This window comes from Triplophysa rosa, linkage group LG15 (genome assembly GCF_024868665.1).
Source record: "Triplophysa rosa linkage group LG15, Trosa_1v2, whole genome shotgun sequence".
Taxonomy (NCBI): domain Eukaryota; kingdom Metazoa; phylum Chordata; class Actinopteri; order Cypriniformes; family Nemacheilidae; genus Triplophysa; species Triplophysa rosa.
The window spans coordinates 21,384,460-21,406,526 of record NC_079904.1 but is presented as its reverse complement, the minus strand read 5'-3'; the positions used below and the strand labels follow the sequence as shown (position 1 = coordinate 21,406,526).

At 37.8% G+C, this 22,067-nt stretch overlaps 1 protein-coding gene across 17 annotated transcripts in view; it reads right to left on the bottom strand.

Moving 5' to 3' along the window:
* nrxn3b (neurexin 3b) overlaps positions 1-22,067 on the bottom strand; it is a 282,277-nt gene that overhangs the window by 54,214 nt on the left and 205,996 nt on the right. For all 17 annotated transcript variants that reach the window (XR_008964385.1, XR_008964386.1, XR_008964387.1 and 14 more), the window contains one exon: positions 18,128-18,309. Coding sequence is in view for 14 of the 17 variants with exons in the window: in XM_057352254.1 (XP_057208237.1) it covers positions 18,128-18,309 (182 nt within the window). In the remaining 3 variants the exon portion in view is untranslated. The remainder of the gene's footprint in view (positions 1-18,127; positions 18,310-22,067) is intronic.

Here is a 22,067-nt window from a genome sequence, read left to right as displayed (position 1 = left end):
ACCGCATACTCTGAGTCATGCTAAGTAGAAAAAATGTCAATACATATTCATACTGGTCGCTTCATTAACTCAATCCCAAAACGAGTGGAGCGGCAGGTAGAAGTAGTCTTGCAGTTTTTCCAAATGTTGCCGGCAGTTTGCCATTCCCTCATTCCCTGATTCTAAGGAAGTCGTTCTTTATTTAACACTTAATAATTAAAGCCCATTACAGGATGTGAAAATGTGCAGGAATGTAACTCAATGTTGCCTTTAACCCTTTGGACGCATTTATAAAACTCAAATAAAACATAGGCCTAAATATTATTTGATAAAAAAACTGAATGAACATTAGAAATGTTGCAATAAAGTGAAATACATACAAATTCTTAACAGGAACTAAATAAAAACTTAATGAAACCGAATTAAACATAGCTACACTAAAAAAATATATCAATAGCACATAATACAATTGTGAAACTAAATATATATTATTCATATATTAAATATAGGGAAAAATATGTAATATATTGTATTATAATACAATCGTATTATTACTACAATTAATAATTATTTTAGCCAATCAAATTGTTTATTTATATCTGATGGGTGGAGTCTTTTAGTGTATGCGTGCATACACTAAAAGACTAAAAATACCAGGACCCACACAAACATGACGTCAGGTTCGCTTATATTTAACAGATACTTTACTGTGATATACAAAGTCTCAAAAATTGTCTCATAATAAAGGTATAACATTTCAATAATTCATCATTTGATATTTGGTACAGAGTATTCAGGATGAGAATTCAATATCATGCATTTGTTATTTAATGTCTGTCTGTCTAAGTTCGTGAGCGCTTTTGAAATATTCTTTTCAGTACTAATGTCATTTATGGTTTCTGTAGGCTTTCATATTCACTTTGAAAGAGTTTTTTCTTAATAGCATGAATCATACTGAAGGCCATTACTTAAAATGCACAGTCCAGCACTGTGAAAAGCAAATGCAAACTGAATGTAGACTTGAGCACTATTGTGAAGGGTAACGGCTTTGACTCGGTCTTCCCACAAAGTCAAACACTTCACTTTGATCTTCTTTTTTGACTCTGGGTCAGAGTTATAAAATATTTACCTTGCATAGCCTGTTGTTGGTATTGCATGCAAACGGGGAAAACTCTTTTGGAAACGTTTATTATGTTTGGCACAATGCAAAGCTAACTAGAGTAGTACTTTTTGATCTTGCTAAGACTACATGCTCTGATAAGAAATCTACATCATTTATATGTATGTGCAGTAATAGATGAAAACCATAAATAATGTCATAATTATAAATATTATTTTTAAGTTTGGCTTCAAGTCTAAGACCTTTGGTGAAAATTGTTTTAATTTGCATTATTTTCTACTTTCATACATTACAAATTATACGGACAGCATAATATAACAGAAACAAATTACGAGGATTTTCCAGTTTCCAGTTTTTGCTTTGCTCCTCTTTAGAATTGTTGCAGCATGCACTCCAGCTGGCACGGAACCCACACATTTGTGCAAATTCTGACAATCCATATTACCCCAGCGTGATCTGAGAATGTTCCAAAGAACATCTTCTGTGCCTCAATGAAAGAAAATCTGACCATCCGATAAACAGCCGCCAAACTCACTCAGGTGATATTTCATACATGTTGAGTTATGATTCTTATAAATTCATACAAAACATTACAATTGTAGTTTTAATTTTTCTATTATCTTTAATGCGAGATCGTTTGGGTCATGAAAATGACCACAAAAAATGACCATAATAAAAATAATTGTGTTCTCTACCTTGGACAAAGCATAATTATAAAATAGTAATGAAATATTCTTTTTTTTTGCTTTATCTTCTGAAATTATCATTATCGTGATGCACCCCGATTTGTCTGAGTGCATTATATGTTGTAATTTAAAGAGAGTAAAATTAAAACATTCTGAAAGAAAAACAAGTGGATGTTCTACTAAATGTTCTCAAATAACAAAAAAACAAACTAAAATTGACATAATATTCATGTATAATAAAAATGAAGAAATAGTGAAACTTTTTTGATTCTCATTGCCAATACAATAGTTTTACACATTTAAAAAAATGCTACACGTATAATTTTCTATTAAAATATTATTCATTCATGTCTCATTGTGTATGATTAATAAAAACTTGGCATCATAGCTTCGCTTTTTTTTAGCAAAACATGGTTGACAGTTTGAAATGTCTACGGTAATGAGAACTTGAGAAGGCTTTTTTGTGAAAAAAAAGTTCAAAATTGTGTTAAACTGTCAGTAAAAGTTTTTAAATGAATGCTTTTAAACATATTATACCTTGTGTTTAATGAATAAAAAGGAAATTTGTTCATGCGAGTGTTTAAAAAAAATCATGTTTGACATCTGAAACCATGATTTCGTGAGAATTGCCAATTTATGGGCATGTATAGGAACATGTAATGTACACCCACAGTGCTAGTGCTTTACATTGACCAGTGTTAACACTTAAAACTTCAAGCTATGTTTTTTACAGCTTCAGCGTAACAAGCCACGTGACTAAATTAGGGAAAAGCAAAGATAGCATCCGGTTGCGTAGTTCCGGGATGGATCCCATGCCAGCAAAGCAAACGCTGAGATGAATGCTAACTGATAGTTCTCTCCAGGTATCACAGACCTCTTTGAAAGTTATACACATTAATGCCACCGCTACGAATGATAAGGAAATTTTGAATTCTCCATTACAGTTCAACGGCTACTGCAACAAACTCAATGATGCCCTTTGAGTTGGCTTGGGACATAACAGACATTTCAATTACCCTCTCAAACAAATCAAGCCGTGCATGCCGCGATGATTTATGAGTTGCCTGTAACACACTTAAGCGCCGAGCACAGACTAAATGATTGGGCTTCCTTTTGAGAACAGGTCCACGGCGGTAAAGCGGTAATGACCTCCAGTGAGGTTTCAGTCGGCGTGGTCCACCTTTCTCTGTCTTTCTCGATATGAATCAATCATTGCAATGACAGCATTGTAGGTATATACTGGCTACAGGATAATGAGGGAAATGGTGTTTTTTAATCAAATAAATTAATATGCCCGGAGAATGGAAGTTTTAGGCAGTTGCTGAAAGCTAGGTGTCATTTTTAAGGGATGTTGGCTGCGTGGTTGGGGGTTGCACAACAGACACGTCTGGTGGATGACACGCCGCACCCATCTACACCTAGCCCAAAATCCTGCCAAACACAAAGTCTTTTATTAAATCACAAATCTGTATTATATAAAAAGGCTCGAACAGTAGTTTTCAAACTTTTTCATTGCAAGGCCCCCGTTTGTGTAGAGTGCATAGCTTTGCGGCCCCCGAAATAAAAAATGATAATCTTAAACTTAGAATTTAAATTCAACCAAAACTGTTATACAATGCTGGAACATCAATAGATTTTGTTGGTGGTCTTATTATTCTTATGTTTGACTGCATAAAATGTATGATACATTTCTATATTTCATATAAAGCCACAAAATCTGTGCCCCTGCCTTGGTTCCATCTTGGGGCCCCCTAAGTAAAAAAGTTTGTTATTTGCCTTTTGACAACTTAAATGAAGACTTCAAGTTTTGAAGAATTATAACAAATACATGTTCACCTTTCTAATCTATCAGTTTGTTGCATTAGATTTCATAAGCCAACATGCCCGTTCGTTTTTGGAAAGTGCAACAATATTTTTTCTTTGTAACTTGCGTCGGTACTGAGCGTTGTCATAGCCACAATACAAATTTGTAGATTCTCATCCAGTGTTTAACATGTTTAAAAAGCTTTATCTAAACATCTTAAAAACAAGATAAATGTACATCAAAAGCAGACTTTCAAAATACATTAAGACTTATTTTGAGAGATTACATCTTGACTTTTCCCACCCCGCTGTCAAACTGTTTTTCTTGTTTTTAAATAGAAACCTCACTAAACTTGGTTAGATTTACGCTTTGAATCGCTCGGCTGGGGTTCATTAAAAAAAGGAAAAGTAACATACTGGGAAGTACAGAGCTGCGAAAGTCCATTAGGGATTTAGTTAATGAAATTGAAACAGCTTTGTAATCAAATTGGAATCCGCGCTGTAGATATTTAATTTAAATGTGTTTGCGAATTAAAGCCGTTTCAATTTGGACCACGGTTAAAACTGTGCTACATAAATTAATCAGAGTCAAATCTATGTTTCTTTATTTTCCTAATGAAGGACCATTAAACTGTGTATTGTATTTATAATGCACTTTCATGAAATCAAACAGATATCGCAGCTTGAGACACTATATGTACAAACCGTGGCGTGCATAACCTATAGCTAGCCGCAGATGCTGTGTAAAGTTCAGCAAGCGCCGATGACGGACGGCGAGCTTCGAGTTGCCATGGTAACGTGATTCTAAGTTTTGCCTTTCCTTTTCTGGTAGAGAGCATGAACAAAGTGCGATGAACAATTTACCATCTCCTGCTCCTGAAAGTAAAATGAGCAATATGACAGAAGTATTACAGTAAATCTGGGGTGATTCCAGGTGGAATACTTTTACAAACAACCTGCTGCTGACGGGCAATGCACAAACGCCCTGGTTTGGGGAGGCAGAGTGACAGGTAAAGGACAAACAAAAAAGGGAAGAGATAAAGTGGAAATAACAAGAAGATCTGGACCTCCTCCATCCAGCCAGAGCTGCCCGCCTAGACACCTGCTAGGCTTCCTTTAAATGTCAAGATCAGACCCGCAGACCGAGGATTGTTGATATATCAAATATTTAACCCATCCTGAATAATACTGCTGGCAAAAACCAATAGAAAAATATTTGGAAGAATGCTTGTAACCAAACAGTTGTTGGCCACCATTGACTACCATAATAGGAATAATTACAATGGACGTTTGCTTTCCTACTTTCTTCAAAATCTCTTCTTTTGTGTTAAACAGAACAAAGACATTTATAAAGCACTACTATGGTGGCCAAGAACGGGTTGCAAGCATTCTTCCAAATTTCTTTCTCTGTATTCATCAGCGCAAAGACATTTATACAGATTTGCAACAACTCGAGGGTGAGTAAATGATGACAGAATGGTCATTTTTGGGTGAACTGTTCCATTAAGTAATCATGACTAAACTTTACTTATGATGTTTTTGTAGAGCCAAATTGTATTTGTTACCACAGTTAGAATAATGAATGTCAAAATTGAGTTTGGTGTGTAGCTCCCTGGTTTAGTAAATTACGTTCATTCCACATTCTGAATTATAATGGGAACAAGTTTATTTAATCAGTCAAGCACCATTAGTTTATTCGGCTTTTTAGTGCAGAATGTTTTATGTGAATGAATGATCTTGAGTCATGTGATCAAAATGATTTTGAGCAAAAACGCCTAATGTAAACTTGATTTGTCTACTGCCTCATGTCATTCCCAACCTGTATGACTTTCATTCTAATCTGCCGCAACACAAACGAAGACATTTCGTTGGTAACCAAACAACACTGACCCCCATTGGCTTCCATTATATAGATACAAAACCACTGATACATTCCTCAAAATATCTTTTGTGTTCCACAGAAGAAAGTCATATACAGGTTTCCAATGGCACGAGGGTGAACAAATGATGACTTTTTTGGGAGGTGTGATCTGTCCCACTAATACAATATACAATAATACCCAGCACTGCTGGTCACCAGCATTTATTGTTCTTCAGACGTCCCTAGCAGGCTTCTTATCAAGCTTAACCAGCGACCCTCCCTCGGTTAACAAGCTTAATCAGAAAGACCATACTTGGCTGACCAACGACATGGCTACACTGCAAAACCACAAGCATGTAGTCCATGCTGGTCTAAATTGGTCTTTTTACAGCAGGATGCAACATGCTAATGCCTGGCAGGAGGGCCTCAAAACCTACCGTTGCATTGTAAGGATGTTTTCCAGCTACGGGGGCTTATGGAGATGTTAGGCGTGCTGATGAAGCACAAAAAAGGGCCTCTTCATTCTCCGACAGGCGCAGATTTGCTTGCCAAAGCATCAAAAGACTGCAGACACAGGCAGCTGTCTGGCCAGCACTAATCTGAATTCAACTCCAGCGAAATAAACAAGTCTGAGAGAAAGGGGCTGTAATGTAATGGAGGAAAGTGCTGTGAAAACCAGCCGGAGAGATAAATGGTTCCTTGCTGTCTAAACAAGATGAGAAAATCTTTCACGGAGAGGTCCTCCTGTGATTTGCGGCGGTGTCTTTGTCACGGGTCATGGCGCGCTAATGCGCATTTATTTCTCATAACCAGACCCTCCAGAGCATGCCCACAAAACCAGACCTCGCAGTACGACGCCATTACCGTATGAAGATCTCATCTTTCCGCGCGCGTAACCGTCCTCCCTGCTGCGATGACGAACGCGGCCAATATGCTTCACCCTAATCAATGGATCCCCGGCTAGTTTTTAGCAATGATCAATGGCGAGAGAAGAAAATTAATCCGAAATGAAGCAATGATTAAAATCCAAGGAAAAAAAAGCTCGGTGATTTCTAATGCGCAAGGACCCCGTGCTGTGAACCAGCCTAGAAGAGTTTTTAACACGGTCCACCGCCCCGAGAAAAGCGCCCGCTGGCTTTCCATCAGAGGAGATGGGAAGGTGACAAGTGGCCAATCGGCCAGATGTTTCCCGGGTAAGATGGATTGAGAAAGATCGCTCTGGATCTCGGTGATGGAGGAGGGGACCAATGAGAATAGGTAAAATGGTTGGATAAATAGCAGAGAGAATCTAGGTCGCCTGTCTACTTCTTGGAATAGCATAATGGCATGATCATTGTGAGTGGCCTAGTTTTTTGGTGCGCTGGACACTTTGAAAGCAAGCTGTCTCGGAGACTTCACTTGCATATTAAGAGCATGACCATGAAATCAGAAGATCACAAAGCATCAAAGAACGAAACTATGGAAATAACCGTCAACTGTCGAGGTGTGGGCTTACACCTCTGTGAGGGAATCTGACTGGTGATATGAACTCATTGTCATTCCTCTCTGCAGTCCCCGAGAGTGCGTTACAATATAGGGGGGAATTCACTAAAATTGAGTTGCACCAGTTTGAAGCGCTGTTTATTTGCACACTGTCTGCTTTGTTTTAGCACCTGGTTTACTAAAGGAATTATGCAAATCAGACAATAGAGCAAATGAGACAAGACGTGCTGAACGCAATTTGCACTACACAATTCTGAAACTTTAGGGGTTGGTTCGAAAACTATACCACTATAAATTGTGGATGATGCTCATATACACTGTACAAAATTATTTGTCGCTTTTTGTTAAAAAAAAATAAAAAAATAAAGTTAAATGGTTGCCTTAAAATTTTGAGTTAATGCAACTTAAAAATATTAGTTGACTTAATGAATTTGATGCAAACTTGTGTTGACTACTATTTTTAAGTTGAACCAACATTTTTTACCGTGTACTTTACTGAATGATCTAAAAAATACTAAATGTATTTAAATTTACCTGCATCTGCAATCTAGAGTTGGTTTACATATGCAAGTGACTAAGCAGATATAAAGCCACAATATCAACTTGGACAACACAGTGTTTATTTATTTAAAAACACAAGTTTCTCCATTTCGTTTTGGACAGGTTTCTATGGATACGTACAGTATATTCAAATCTTTTATTGTGAAAACACTGGATTCTCCAACTAAACATCCAGGGATGAGATTCTAGGATGAACACTCAAACCTCAAATATGCGCCTTCAAGTGTGACCCAAAACTTTGTCTTTTTATATCAAACGTACTTTAGCAGCGTCTCTGGCATCTCTATTCAACACACAAAAGCATCACTTCATGACGGGGTTTGTTATTCAGGATGATATTTAATTATTTCCCTTTCTAATTTCATTAAAAATAGACAAAAAGGAGTGATCACACGTGCGCAGTTGCAATATTTTGATCTCGCGGCTCTAAAAAAAGTGCGAGTTTTATGCTACATGGATGATTTGAAGATGTGTTAATAAAGACGACAGAAATGTGCAAGATTTTCACAGGGTTTGGGTTGGAAACATGTTTCTCTTCAAATGAATTCTTTGTAAGAGATTGTTTAAGGGGTTCAAAATATATTCTCTGAAAAGTTTGATCTTTAAAAGAGGGTTTAATTGAAAGCAAAACCCAGACTGCCATGCGATGTTCAGATACTCTCCTGGAAAACCACCCACAAATACTATTTTTTTTCTTTCCGTCCAAGAGAAAATTTCTAAGATTGTTCCATACAGTCACCCGGGTCACTCTTCTCCCCCCGGGAGAGGTCCACATCCACAAACCCACTCTCTGATCAACATTAACCTCCTTCATCCCCTGACATGCCGTCTGTTTATAGTATCTCAAAGGCAACATCCACAAGGCTAATGTCAGTTCCACAATACACGAAAGCACCTTCAAGGCAGACAGAACAGAAGCTTCCGTGACAGCCGCTTCTTCCAGAAATCTGAGGAGACGTAAAGGTAGTGAAATCTCGCAGTGGACTGTGGGTCCTAATGAGTCTCCGGGTTGATGGGTTCTCGCGAATGAAGAGTGAGAGAGAGAAGCTCACAGGCACGTATGTCAGGTATGTGCGAACTCATGTGGCGTGACTGACGGCTGCTGCTGGGCCCAGAATACATAGCACGGGGAATTTAGTTGAATGACGCTCTAAGATGTCAAGATTATTTCTCGGCACTGCGCTGGACTGTCAAAATCAGCGAGACGGGTTTGAGGGAACTCCAGGAACAAACTGTACGGAACGACGGATGAATAAAAGATGACCCTGTTGTGTCACATATTATATATCTGGCCGTCAAAAGAGCGCTGCAATGTAACCATCGTTGTTACGTTTTTTTAAATCGTGAGAACAATTGACTCAAAAATGAAGCTTGTGTCATTATTTACATATCATCATCCATACGACCCATGCACGATACTGTTTTTACGATTACGACTCCATCACAACATTTGTAAAAAAAATGTTTTATATGAAACTGACATTAACAATGTTTAGTAACATTTATTTGATTATAGAATTGACAACATTTAAGGTTTAATTAAACCACGTTTATTTAAACTAATATAAACTGAATAGATCTGTCACTGAAAAATAAAACGGAATTTTAACATAAAAATATAAAAATTCTATTTCATAAAAATATACAGTATATTGCCATAGCTCTACGATACATATCTTACTGTTTTTGTATTGCCATATGCGATACTTTGATAACATTGTTACACTCCTAATATATAGTGTAAAATGTATTTAAATACTACAAAAAATAAAAAATAATATGAAATAGTATATTAAAATAAATATGTTATCCTTAACACAAAATTCAACTTTTTTACAGATATAGGGAGAAATTCTTGCCAATTACATATTTGCAAACAACAAAAAAGGTGTTCATTCATGTTTCTAGATTGTATTATTAAATCTTATTAAATTTATTAAATATTATTAAATTATTAAATCAGAGTTCAACAGGTTTCTTTACTCCCACATACTGAAGCATCGCAGCAAACCAGCACTAACACGCTTTACTAGTCTCTTTCAACTTCAGGTGATGTGGTGAAATATCTCGCTCAAGAAGAGAAACGGTCTCGGTCTGTGTTTACCTGCCAATCCGCCTGATCCGGAAAGCTTTGAAAACCTGATGCGTCTGAGATTTTTTTGGAGACACTGTACATAGTAATGTTACGAAAATTTCTTCCGTGTCTGAAAACGTCTGGATTTGAAAAGCTTCTTGCGGACACTCATTTTAAGCGGCGCTTCGGGAACCAGGCGACGGTGGCGGTTGTAAACACAAATAAGCGTAAACAGGCGTATTTCAAATCTGAAGTATGTCATAAAGCCAAGTGCAAATAGTCCACAGAAATCAAGCAACAAAACATCTGACACAATGTCTTGTCACGGCTGTTTTAAGTACAAATTTGGATTACCACGGAGATGTTTCACTGCGTACGATGTCGCAGAAAAGTTTACACAGCTGACATTCTGCATTTTAGAGAAACTGTGCGGTGAGATTTGTCTGGAGGATAAGGACAACATTAATAAAACAAGCTGTATGATAATATCCTCGACAGAATTCCAAAGCATCTGCTTCGCCGGTTTCGTTTGATCTCTCTGCTCTATTTTGTCGGAAAGAAAGAAACTTCTCGCTGTTTGAGACAGCAGGAGCTTAATCCTAAATGAATACATTCAGCGGGAGTCAATCTCTCTCCCTGCTGACGGTATCGTTGTTTTGTCCTTTTCTTCCAGAAGATTTATTTTCCAGCATTGAGGTTTATCACATGAACGAGCGAGTTAACACTTTCTTTAACCATTTGAGAGATGTGTGCGAGCGAGAGAGAAATGATGTATCAGTTTTAATACCCATTCATAAACATCCACTCAATTCGAGGAGAAAAGATGGATAAAAAACGGGATTTCACCATTGCACACGTCAAAGAACGAAAACAAGGCTGTTGTGTCTCTTTCCTTATCATAATCTCTGAAATATAAATCGTGGAGCAGAGCCGCGGCCGGAGCCCTGGGAGACCATGCAGCCCATTAAATGCCACTGTTTGTCTGTTTTCATCTGACGTTTATTTTCGTCTGTTCTCCATCTCGCTCTCTCTCACTCTCTCGGCTGTGTATTCTGGCTTCTGTTTGCATTGACTTGATAAAACAGCCACCAGGGCTCTAGCGGATGATTGACAGGCCACATTTCTCTCCCTGCTCACACATGATGTTTGGAGTGTCAGGTCTGGGGATCCGGAATTCTCATGACACACTCGCGGAGAGCTTCAGGTCTCACAAAGCAGGCAAATGCACATCGAGTGTTTATGTAAATTTCATAGCTGTTGCTTAGCTTGAGATAAACATGTCTTTAAGCCACCGAAGCAATATAAGTACACATTCAAGGTTTCACTTTTTAAGTAATAGGATTTAAGGATTTTCAAACACTAAAGGGATATCCCAGACAAATTTGCCAATGATAACCATAAACACTGTCAAAATGATTTACAGATTTTTCCTGTATTTTTTTATAAGGCTAAAAATGTTAAATATAGAAATAGACAGCAAATTTACAGTGTATGTAAAACAACATGAAAAACAAGTAATTTCACTGGACCACAATCGTTTTTTTATTGGGATATTGCCAAAATACCAAATATTTATTATTACTAAAATTATGTCATCCAAGCAGTGTGAGAAGCTGAATATGAATCATATTCATTTCTTTTTTTATGACAAAGGAAGCTAACGGAGTAATCAAAGGTTCACTTTAGTAAGAAGGAAGGTCAACTTTACAAAAGTCAAACCTAAAATAAAATTAATAAATTGTGTACACTGTAAAAAAAACAGTAATTTTACAAAATTTTCACATATTTTCAAATAAATACTTTTTTCGGGGTTAAATTACAGAAATAAACTTCAAATTTGGTTCACTGTAAAATAGTGCGAAAGATGTCATTTTACTTTACAAAAAAGCTTTTTTTTCTTGCCTCCTACGTCAGAATATTACTGGTTTTAAGAGGATTCTTTTTACAGTGTAATCTTTAAAAATATGCAGATCTTGTCGAAATCCGTGAGAGTCTGTCAAGTTATAATACTGACCACCAGAATAGTGAAGTATTTCACAAAACTGTACAGTAGTTTCTACACTGAATACATAAGACAAGCACGAGTATTCTTCCTAAATTCCTAGAAAAACAGGATTTCACTGCCGCAAAATTAAATACTAAACTACATTTTCCATCAAGGAGACCTGCCACTTCATCTTTGACTTTCTACCTCTCATCCAAACTCTGATTTGAAGTAGAAAGGATCAAGCCGTTAAAAGGGTTCATTGTGGACCTCCGTGCTTTTAAAAGCTCAGACCTCTCTGCTTTGTCCATAGCGTCTACCTGGTTACAGTGATGTAATTATCGTGCATTAACCTGTCCAGAAATTATTTTCTTTGGAATCGAGAGGTCACGGTTTGAAGGGTTATTATGAGCAGTCAACCCCTGCTGTTAAATGCCATACAGCTACACCTTTCTGAGGGCCAAAGGCACATTCTGCAAGTGATGGTCATTTTAAAGTAGCTGCGTATGCTGACAGAAACAGTTTTTTTCTTGCCAGTGGCAGATTTTAAAGAGGGCTCTTAAATATATGATATGCTTGTCGGGGCCAATAGACAAGTGGTCTGCACATATTGCGCAATAGCACTTCAGGCGACCTAAGTTTGTGACCCGGTTTGTGTCTTTTCGAATCGTATTCCCTTCACTCACCCTGTCAATTTCCTGTCGTCTCACCTCTGTCATGTAAAAAATCTTTAAAGTATGACATTACATATATTTTTTCTGTCTGCTGCTTCTGACATCACCGCTCAGAAACATCAATGGCTTCAAAAACGTCCATGGCCAGAACATGGGGATTAGGTAACCAATTGCCATCGAGATACCTCTTCAGGTATCAAACACCTTCCCACATGATGCTACTGTACATAACATGTACGTGCAACTCAAGATGAGCACAAATTACAAACTAGCCAAGTTGATAAAACATAATGTCTCCTTTAGTAAAATGAAAAAAGCCTTTTGTGTAGTAACAGGCCACAAATGAGCAGTTACTTCATTAAAAGAGACAGACTTAACATGAACACAGCGAAAGAAAAAGACATAAAGGGTTTATTAGATGAGAGCAGATGTCTTTCTGTCCTAGCGGTCGTGTTCAGAGGCCACACGGTGACTCATTTATTTGAATTAACATTTCGTTGTGCTGGTGTGACAGACATAGCAGTCACTAACAGATGGAAAAAGGTGTGATAGCGCAAAAGAAAAACATGACTGGAATGTATTAAATAAAACGTGTGTAGAGTCTGAGCCACCACCGAAAACAGTTTTGACTTGCCCCTCAGTTTGATAAAACAAAAGAGAATTGTAATGGCTTGTGCACACCGGGACGATAATCGTGCGCGTTTATCGTCAACGTTTACTGCCTCGTGACTAAACAAAGGGCGCCAATGTGAGTGTGCACACTGACGCGCAAAACGGCAGGTGTGTAAGCGGCATTTTTTTTAAACGCCTCGGCCTCGTTTTTTTGGTTTGATGCGCAGTGTTAAAAACTGGCCGACCAATGAGATTGGTACTTTTGTTCACGTGCCTGGAGCTGCTGAAGTTACAGTAAAACATGACTTGGTGGCGGTCAAGCACAAAACGGTCTTGCCGAGCACACATTGACGAAGAGGAAGCAAGAGGAATTCTTCTTCTGTGTGACAAAGCGAGTGTCAGAAGCATAAAGTTGCACAGCGCCACCTTGTGTACCGGGGTGTTTCTATTTTTCATTAAGCGAGGCATTAAGTCAGGGAGTGAATTTGCACGTTCACTCGGCTCATCGCCAGTGAAAATCGTTCGGGTATGAACGCCGAAAAACGTCTTGAAAAACGTTGGCGATAAGCGCGTGCGATTATCGTCCCGGTGTGGACAGGCCTTTAGACTATGTTTTTGGGACAATATTGTCCCGGAGGGTTATAAACGTGAAATTCTTCAGTGATAAATGAATAAATGGTGGATTGTATGACCTAACGTGAGATAAACAAGCAATGTTATTACACTATGATAGGACACGCAATGTTTAAGATTTTAGGCTTTTAAACTAGTTTTAAACATTTTAAGCGCATTAGAGTCGCTTCATGAACGCAGTGCCATTTGTGTGCCAGTAGAGTAATCCACAGGAGCGGCTGCTACTGTTAGATCCAAACTATTCTATTCCAAATACATCATCAGATTCAAATCAGACATATGTGCTAATATTCCTGTTTACAGCAACTGTGAAATTGACTTGAAGTTTAAGCTCTTTCAACGCCTCATTAGCCCAGCAATGGAACAACTCATTAAGACTTGAGTTTCCTCTGGGACTTGACAATGAAAAAGGAGGGTATGTGAGTAAATTAAAACTCTGAATCTCACAATAATCTCACATCGTCCTCGTTTTGTTTGGGAAGAATATTGATTGGGCAATTACAAACATACAGAAATATGGGATTATAAACTATGGGGAAAAATACACAACAAGGATTTTAAAAGTCATATACACACCGCACCTGAACGCTTAAAGCCGCAATCCGTAACTTTTACCTCTCTATCGCCATCCCTGTTTTGAATATAAAAATGCAGGTTCTTTTACGAACTTTACTTGTTAAAGTCAAATGGACGTCAAACTGACATTTTCTTTGAAATCAACTCAAATGAGAAAATCATTACCGTTTCGATCAAGGAATGGAGATGGCAATTTTGTGATGTACTTGTTATGTACTTGAACTCTTATTTTGTACTATGCTTAGTGTTTGACGTTTTTTATTTTTAATCTGAAAGGTTATGATTACACACTGTAAAAACGGCATTTAAAAAAAATGTACTGCTTATTTTAACATGTTTTTTAAAAAAAATGTCAAATTACAGAAACACAAATTTACAAAAGAAATTAAAATGTACAAAAAGTGTGAAATAGTGTAAAACAACATCAAAATGTGTCATGGCTCTGCTTCATGTAGTCATGTTTTTCTTGGTCCTGTAGCAGAGCCATGGCAAAGCCTTAGGTTTTGTGTGAGAAGACCATGGGATGTTTATCGTCTGATATCTCATGTGTTTTCTCGTGTCTTGTCATTGGCCCCGCCCCTCTCGTCTCATGTATTGCTTCCCTGCCGTGTCTAATGTTTCCCACCTGCCCTGTGTAATTATCCCTCATTTGTCTCTCCTTTAAAATGCCCTCTTGTTTCATTGTCTGGTTGCTCTTGTATTACGTTTGATGTGCTGTGTATACCTGTCCCGTGTCCCGTGTGCTTATACCGTTGTGAGTATTCACCTTGCCGTGTTGGTTTTTTGGTTTTTCTGCCCCTGGACATTGTGTCATGTTTTGTTTGGTTTTTGTTTTGCCCCACCGAGGGAAGTGTTTGGTTTCTAGTTTTGTGTTTTAGTTCGTTCCTGTTTTTGACACCCCCTCGTGGGTATTTCCTTTGTTTGTTTATGGTAAAAATAAAATATTTCTGTTAACCCCTTCATCACTGCCTGCCTGCATCTGGGTTCTTCCCTGAAATTTGTGACAAAAATGTGTAAATTTACTTTACAAAAACTGTGCCAGCTGCCGGAATATTACCGTTTTTTACTTGGAGTGCAGCTTTATTTTTTTTTATTTCTGCAAACAACAACCACATTCTAGTAAATTCAGGTAGTGACAACTTCATTTATATTGTACCTATGGCAAACAACATGCATTATAGTTGTTTACAGCAGTTTCACGGCACTTACTCATTGTTGCCCTTTCTTGTTAATTTGATTGCTTTTTTGCCTTATTTGTAATCCACGGTGTGAATCTGACAGGTGAAAGGTTATTCTCAATGTTTGACTGAGACGTTCATAAATGTGATGTTTGGCAGGGAGCATTAGCTAATGAAAAGAGCTCACTGTTGAATCCCAGGACATCTCACTTTTCCCTCAGTTTAAAGTCAGTGAGTTAATTTGCACTATAGCCTCTCAGTGGGACGTTGGTAATCTTTAGCGTGTATGTGTGTCTAGATGAGTGTATAGTCTCATGGTGCACATAAGCTCATAGTTGCTGGTCCAATCAGAACTCTGAATTGATGGGATATTGAGTGTTGTCTTTCCTGCTGCGTGCTGTTGAGTGGGATTTGATGATATTATTAGGCAGCTCTTTATCATTTGGGCTGAAACACAGTATGAGCAATGGTAACCCGATTATAATTTCTACTCGGATTCATTTAAAATCGATATCATCACTCAAAACAGCATATATGCGTCCTTTAGAACAAAGTTTCTGTTACCCAAAAACTGGTCGTGGGTCTCTTATGACCTATTCAAACTCCAATCACACTCTGTTTTGATGCAAATTCATCCATTATTTGATTGAAGTTTGCCAAATGATGTAGCTGTCAGCACAGAGAGGTTACGTGAAGTGTCCTCATCCGCATTAAAAATACTGTAGCATTTGCTATAGTAAACTTTAATAAAAATCCTAGATGCTAGTGTAACTTACCATGGTAAATATTAAATATACTACAGTATTTACTAAAGGTATTTAATTAAATATGTTTAATACTACAGAATACTGTAGTATAATCAATTAAATATGGTTAATACTACAGAATATTATAGTATACATTGGCAAAGTGTAGTAATACACTATAATGCACTATAATAAAGCATAGTTTACTATCATAAATATAAAAGTACACTACAATATTTCGTATAATATAGTAAATGTAAAGTATACTATAACATTTACAAAAGGTAATCAATTAAATGTAGTTAGTACTACAGAATATGTGTAGTAGTTCTTATAATATACTACAACATACTGCAGTTTACTATAGTAAATACTAAAGTAACTGCGGTATTTAATCAATTGATTATAGTTAATACTACATAGTATTGTCATATATATATACAAAGTGTAGCAATTGATATAACATTTATATACTACAAAATACTACAGTTCACCAAAGTAAATATTAAAGTATTCTACAGTATTTACTACAGGTAATCAATTAGTTAATATTACAGAATACTGTGTGTGTCACATATATATATATATGTACTGTATATATGTATGTATGTATGTATTAACAAGTAGTTAATAAGTAATTACTGTAATATACTACAATTTACTATAGTAAATATTCAAGCATACTACAGTATTTACTACAGGTAATCAATTAAACATAGTTAATACTACAGAATTTCATATTGTACACTAACAAAATGTATTAATTACTACAAAACATCACAGATTACTATAGAACATATTCAAGTATACTACAGTATTTACTACAGGCAATAAATTAAACATAGATAATTCCACAGACTATTGTAGTATATATTAAAAAGTGTAGTAATTACTATAATATATGACAATATAGTCTAAAATTAAAGTATTTTTCATGTGGGCATCCTAAAAAACCATGAACAAAACACTACAAGGTCAGGTACAAAGTCAGTTTTGTTTGTTTCAAATTCATTTGCGCACCAGTGAGCCGCACTCAACCCACTTGAAAAGGTGGTCTGGCATACGGTTCATGTGAACTCAGTCCAGTTTGCCGCCTGCATGAAAGCGATTCTTCCAAGCTCGCATAAGCACTGCTGACGACGACGTCTAATATACATCTCTGCATGCTCCCGTGACACTTGTTAGTGTAAAGTGCTCCAAATAAATTGCCTTCAGGACAGCAGCACGTACCCTCCGCATCTCTACGGTGGTCACACGTAAGTGCCTGGCTTAACATCAGCTTGTCAAATCAAACACACACCCTGAGCACCTACTGTACACCGGAGGTCAAAAACATGTCTCTCATCGGAGTGAGCTATAGCCTCTCTCACCTCCACTTAAAGTGAGATGCCTGGCTGCTGTTCCTCTGAACAGATGGTCTGTGAGCACATTACCTATCCTCAGAGACTTTAAGGAGAAAAAGACTTTCAATCTGTTGGTTGATGTCTGGCTTTGTTTCAGATATCATCACCATTTTCTTGCATCAGCAGATTCCCCAACAAACACATCCGCGGATTCCAGCAGTGTTACATTAGCGCCTGACTTTGTTGCGTTTGAGGTCACAGCGTACACCAAAAGCTCCTTTGAGGATCTTACTGTAATGAATGCGTCGAATTATGATTCACCTGAACAGTAAATAAGACACAAAACAGCATTGGGCTGTTGAACTCACTGAAGTGTCTGGTCTTAACTGGTCTCCTGGTCTTTAGGCTGGACTGGTTTGATGGTTTTAGAGGGTTTTGGGTATATATATCTGCTAGAGAGACCAGCTAAATGCCAGCTTGGCCAGTGTGGAGGACCAAATAGGCCAGTTGAAAACCTGCTGGAACTCATCTTTTTCAAATTAGAAATCAAAAGCTTTTAAAATGTATATTTACACAGGATATGCTTTAACTTGGTTGAAATAGTTTAAAGAGCCTTGGATAGCATTTGGTAAGCTGTAAAACACCAGACATGAAAATGTTTTTTTCTCTAATAAATGTTTTACACGTTTCCCACATGGCACTGTTGACATGATGTAATGTCAATAAGGATAAATGCTTTGCAATGTGCATCATATGATGAAATACACGGCAACACACAGCCGTGTGGCGCACAAATGAAGGAAAATTGGACTCACGATATGAAGCATGATGTAGTCTCCTAGTCTGGGGGCGCTGTCGATGCGGACCAGAATCCCGTCCTTGATGGTGGTGCTGAAGCCCACCGCCAGTCTATCGGTTCGAGTGCTGGGTCTCTCGTTATTGGGCCATGTGTATGTGATAAGTCCTCCGCCTTTTCCAAAGATGTACGTCGCTCCAGCTACAGGGAAGAAAAACAATGAATGTTGGTTACGAATCAGTTTAGAAGGAAGCAAGCAGTAGTCACTGTTTTGACAATATCAAAAGTCGTCAATGGTAGCTGTCAATGATAAGGTCAATTCTATCATCAGTGGTAATGAGTACCAACTCGATCTGGTACTCAAGTTCTGTCTGACTGACAGGTGGTGGAGGTTTTTTCAATGCGTTTGTGCCTCAGGGAAAGGCAACTGTGTGCAAGGATAAGCAAAAGTGATTCTTGGCCAGGTGGCGCTAAATACAGTCAGTTATGTTTTAAGAAAATGTCAAAAAGGAAGCATTTGTCTCTGTTTAAACAAAAGGGGAAACACCTACAGATTTTGTATTTTATTATGACTGAACCAATACAAATGTTGGGAAGAAAGACACTGTACAGCAAATTTGCAGACAACTCTAACAGCATTAAATCAATATTAACAATCTAATAACCACGCATCCATGTCAGTAATTGAAGCAATTTTAGTTGTCATCTGTTATTTTTTCTGTTTCTAAATGAATTTACTTTAATATCTAATACTGCTGTTAGACAGTGATTTTCAAGCACCAATTAATTCATTTTTATCATTATTCTTTTGTTTTGATTTGTTCTATCTTTGTTCTTCATTTGATGTCTTAAATCATTACATAAAAAAGACTTGAAGCGACACTTACACAATTAAGAATTAAATGAAAGCCACAAGCCACTCTCTTATCTTAATTTGAATATACATTTTTGTTGTGTAAAGAAGTTAGTTCAAATGTATATTAAATTGGGTATTGGAATTAGTATTGAGAATCATAAAAATGTAGTGGCATTGTTACTGACTGCCACAATTTTCATGACAGCTCTGGTTAGGATCTGACACTCAAAAAGAACAAACAGCCCTCATTGTCAATATCAGTATTCTTATAGATGTGTTACGACCAAAACGAAATAAATTAATTTCACAGATCGAATTGTATTTTGAAGCATCACTGCTTGCTGGATTCGGGTTTATGTTGCACAGGATGCCTGTTTCAAGATCACGTTCATTTTCTATTTATGTTCAGTGTTCATTATTTCCATGTAAAGCTGATTCGAGATCTAAATGCTCTGAATGTGCATATCATTGAATGCTCATTTCACAGTGACCTCATTTTTATGACAACTCTTAGACCTTGGCTGGAGTGTCCGGCCCTTGAGCTGAGCTCTGGGATCAACGCTCGGCCCTCAAGCCTCTTAAACATGGCTCCATCCAGGGAAGAGCTGCCAAAAAAAAGCGTAAGACTCACAATCCTCATCCATTATACATGAACCTGCAACCAGAGAACAAAAGCGAGCTGAAAAATAAAATCGAACAACCTTTTCCAAGTTTAATTTGACAAACGGCGGCCGTAAAAGGGCAAAGAAAATAAGGTGGACCTTGCCTCTTCAGGAAGTGCTGTCATTAAGCTTTCAGATCACACTCGACGCCAAAGATAAAACGAGTGCCTGAATTCTAGAAAGTTCCTTTGAATCACGGTAATTACCACTCACAATTTAGCACCCTTTCACTAATGTCTGGACATGCATGCAATCAATCGCATCCGGGTCTCGGAGGCAGAGGAATTAAAAACATCACAGTTTATCAAGCTATAAAGGTAACGTGGCTAAACCTACAGCCTTTTTAAACAGAACACTATCCGTCATGCAACTTTGAACACAAAGTATACTACTGTTTTTACAAGATGCACATCAGTAATGTTATTTTGTAAAGTATGTTTTTAAAGACAACTTGAATATCCCAATTTAACCAAGGCCTAGTCCTGGCTTGAAGTGATAGTTCACCCAAAAATGAAAATTCTGTCATCATTTATTAATCACCCTCTTGTCATTTCAAACCTGTATGACTTTCGTTCTTCCGCAGAACACAAAAGAAGATATTTTGAAAAATATTGCTGACCTAACAGCGATGACAGCCATTCACTTGCATTGGTTTTGTGTCCACGCAATAGAAGTCAAAGGGTACAACCGCTGTTTGGTTATCAACATCCTGGGCCGGCAACCTTCTGGTCACGAGTCTGACTCTCTAACCATTAGACCATGACTGCCTAGAAATGCAAACGCAGAAGCTGCTGAGGAACAAACCGACGGATGAAGAAGCGTCTATTTGGTTTTTAGCTACTGTACGGAGGGAACGCAGGTGCACCGGCGGTTTTATTGCGGTCGTTGGCGCTTTCTCCACCATTCGATTGTTATTAAGATCGTACCATCTCATTTGCACATCTGGGCTTGAGGACCCAGCTGGTTAATATTCCTTAAGGAGAAGCGACATCAGGCCAAGCGGATGGGGTTGAATCCCCGGTGACAGAAAGACATACGGGAGTGAGTTGAAAGAGAATGTACTGCATATATACAAGAGCCGCCGCGCTGGGTCAACCTACCTTGTCCTGAACTAATGTGTCTGTGCTAGGTCATCCCTCTCTCTTATTAGATAAATGACATGCTCGAGACGCGGAGTAATATCTTGACCCATGGGAATCTAAACCACTGGGTTCCTCAGCGTACCGCACCGATCTCCAACCGTATGAGAAGCACCACGGATTTGAGCGAAGTCTTTAGGGAATTGTCCTTATATACCACGCTGCTGTAGGATGCCATAAAATCCTCCATCTACACTGCACCCCAGGGAGCCAATTATCCCACTCAGTGGATTTGCTAAGTAACAAGAGACACCATTCGAACACCTCATTTTTAATGGAACCCGCATGGGTTGGCTTAGCAAATGCCTGCGTTGAAAAAAGCTAATTGCCAAATTGAATCGCATCAAGCGATTGCATGTGTCCATTTAAATGCCGTGGAATTGGCAGGTAGACGGAGAATTACTCGCAGGGCCAGTGTTGATCGGCCGAGGCGGTGTTTTGCATTTAAGCGTCGGTGTTAAGAAAAAGGCTAAAAGGAAGTGAGATTGTAATTATGCCACAAATGGACTGCTTTTAATGAATACTCAAAGCTTTTGAAAGTCTGGTGTTTTATGTATGAATTCATTATGGCTAAATTGCATCTTCTGGTGCAATACGTACCGCGGTTTGCCTCTTCTTAATGGAATTTCAGGGCTGTTGAAAACTTCATTATAAAACTTCATTACGGAAACGTGCTGATAAAGGGTGATGCGTGGCAAACGGATTCAACTCACCGTACAATAAACAAAAACAAGGAGCGGAAAAGCTTGTTTTTGTTTCTTTACTATTACATCTGCTTGATGCATACGGTAGGTAAAAACTAGAATTATGTTGCTAATGCAAATAACTGGCTTTGCGGAAATGTCCAAATTTTTAGGTCATAATTCTGCAGTCTGGCTGTTTTTGCAACAACAGTGTCATGACGAACAAGCAAGAACACTGCAATTGAAAACATAATCAATGCGCAAAATACAACAAACCTCAACAAAATGTTCAAGTCTGTTACTATCAGCTTAAATGCATTTCTAGAGGAGAAACTTGTCGAAACATCAGCAAATGGAAGACTTGCCTTTGTTTAGCACAATAAGGATAACACAACGTCACATAGACTTCCAATGACGTCCAGTATGCCCAGTTTTTTAAACACATCTGCGAATCAAAAACTCCGCATTCATTGTCCAAGCAAATACTGTATGTCACCCTGGACTACAAAGTCCCCTTTTAGCAAACAGATGGCATCATATGAAAGCTTAATAAATAAGCTTTCCATTGAGGTATGGTTTGTTACGATATTTGGCGGAGATACAAATATTTGAAAATCTG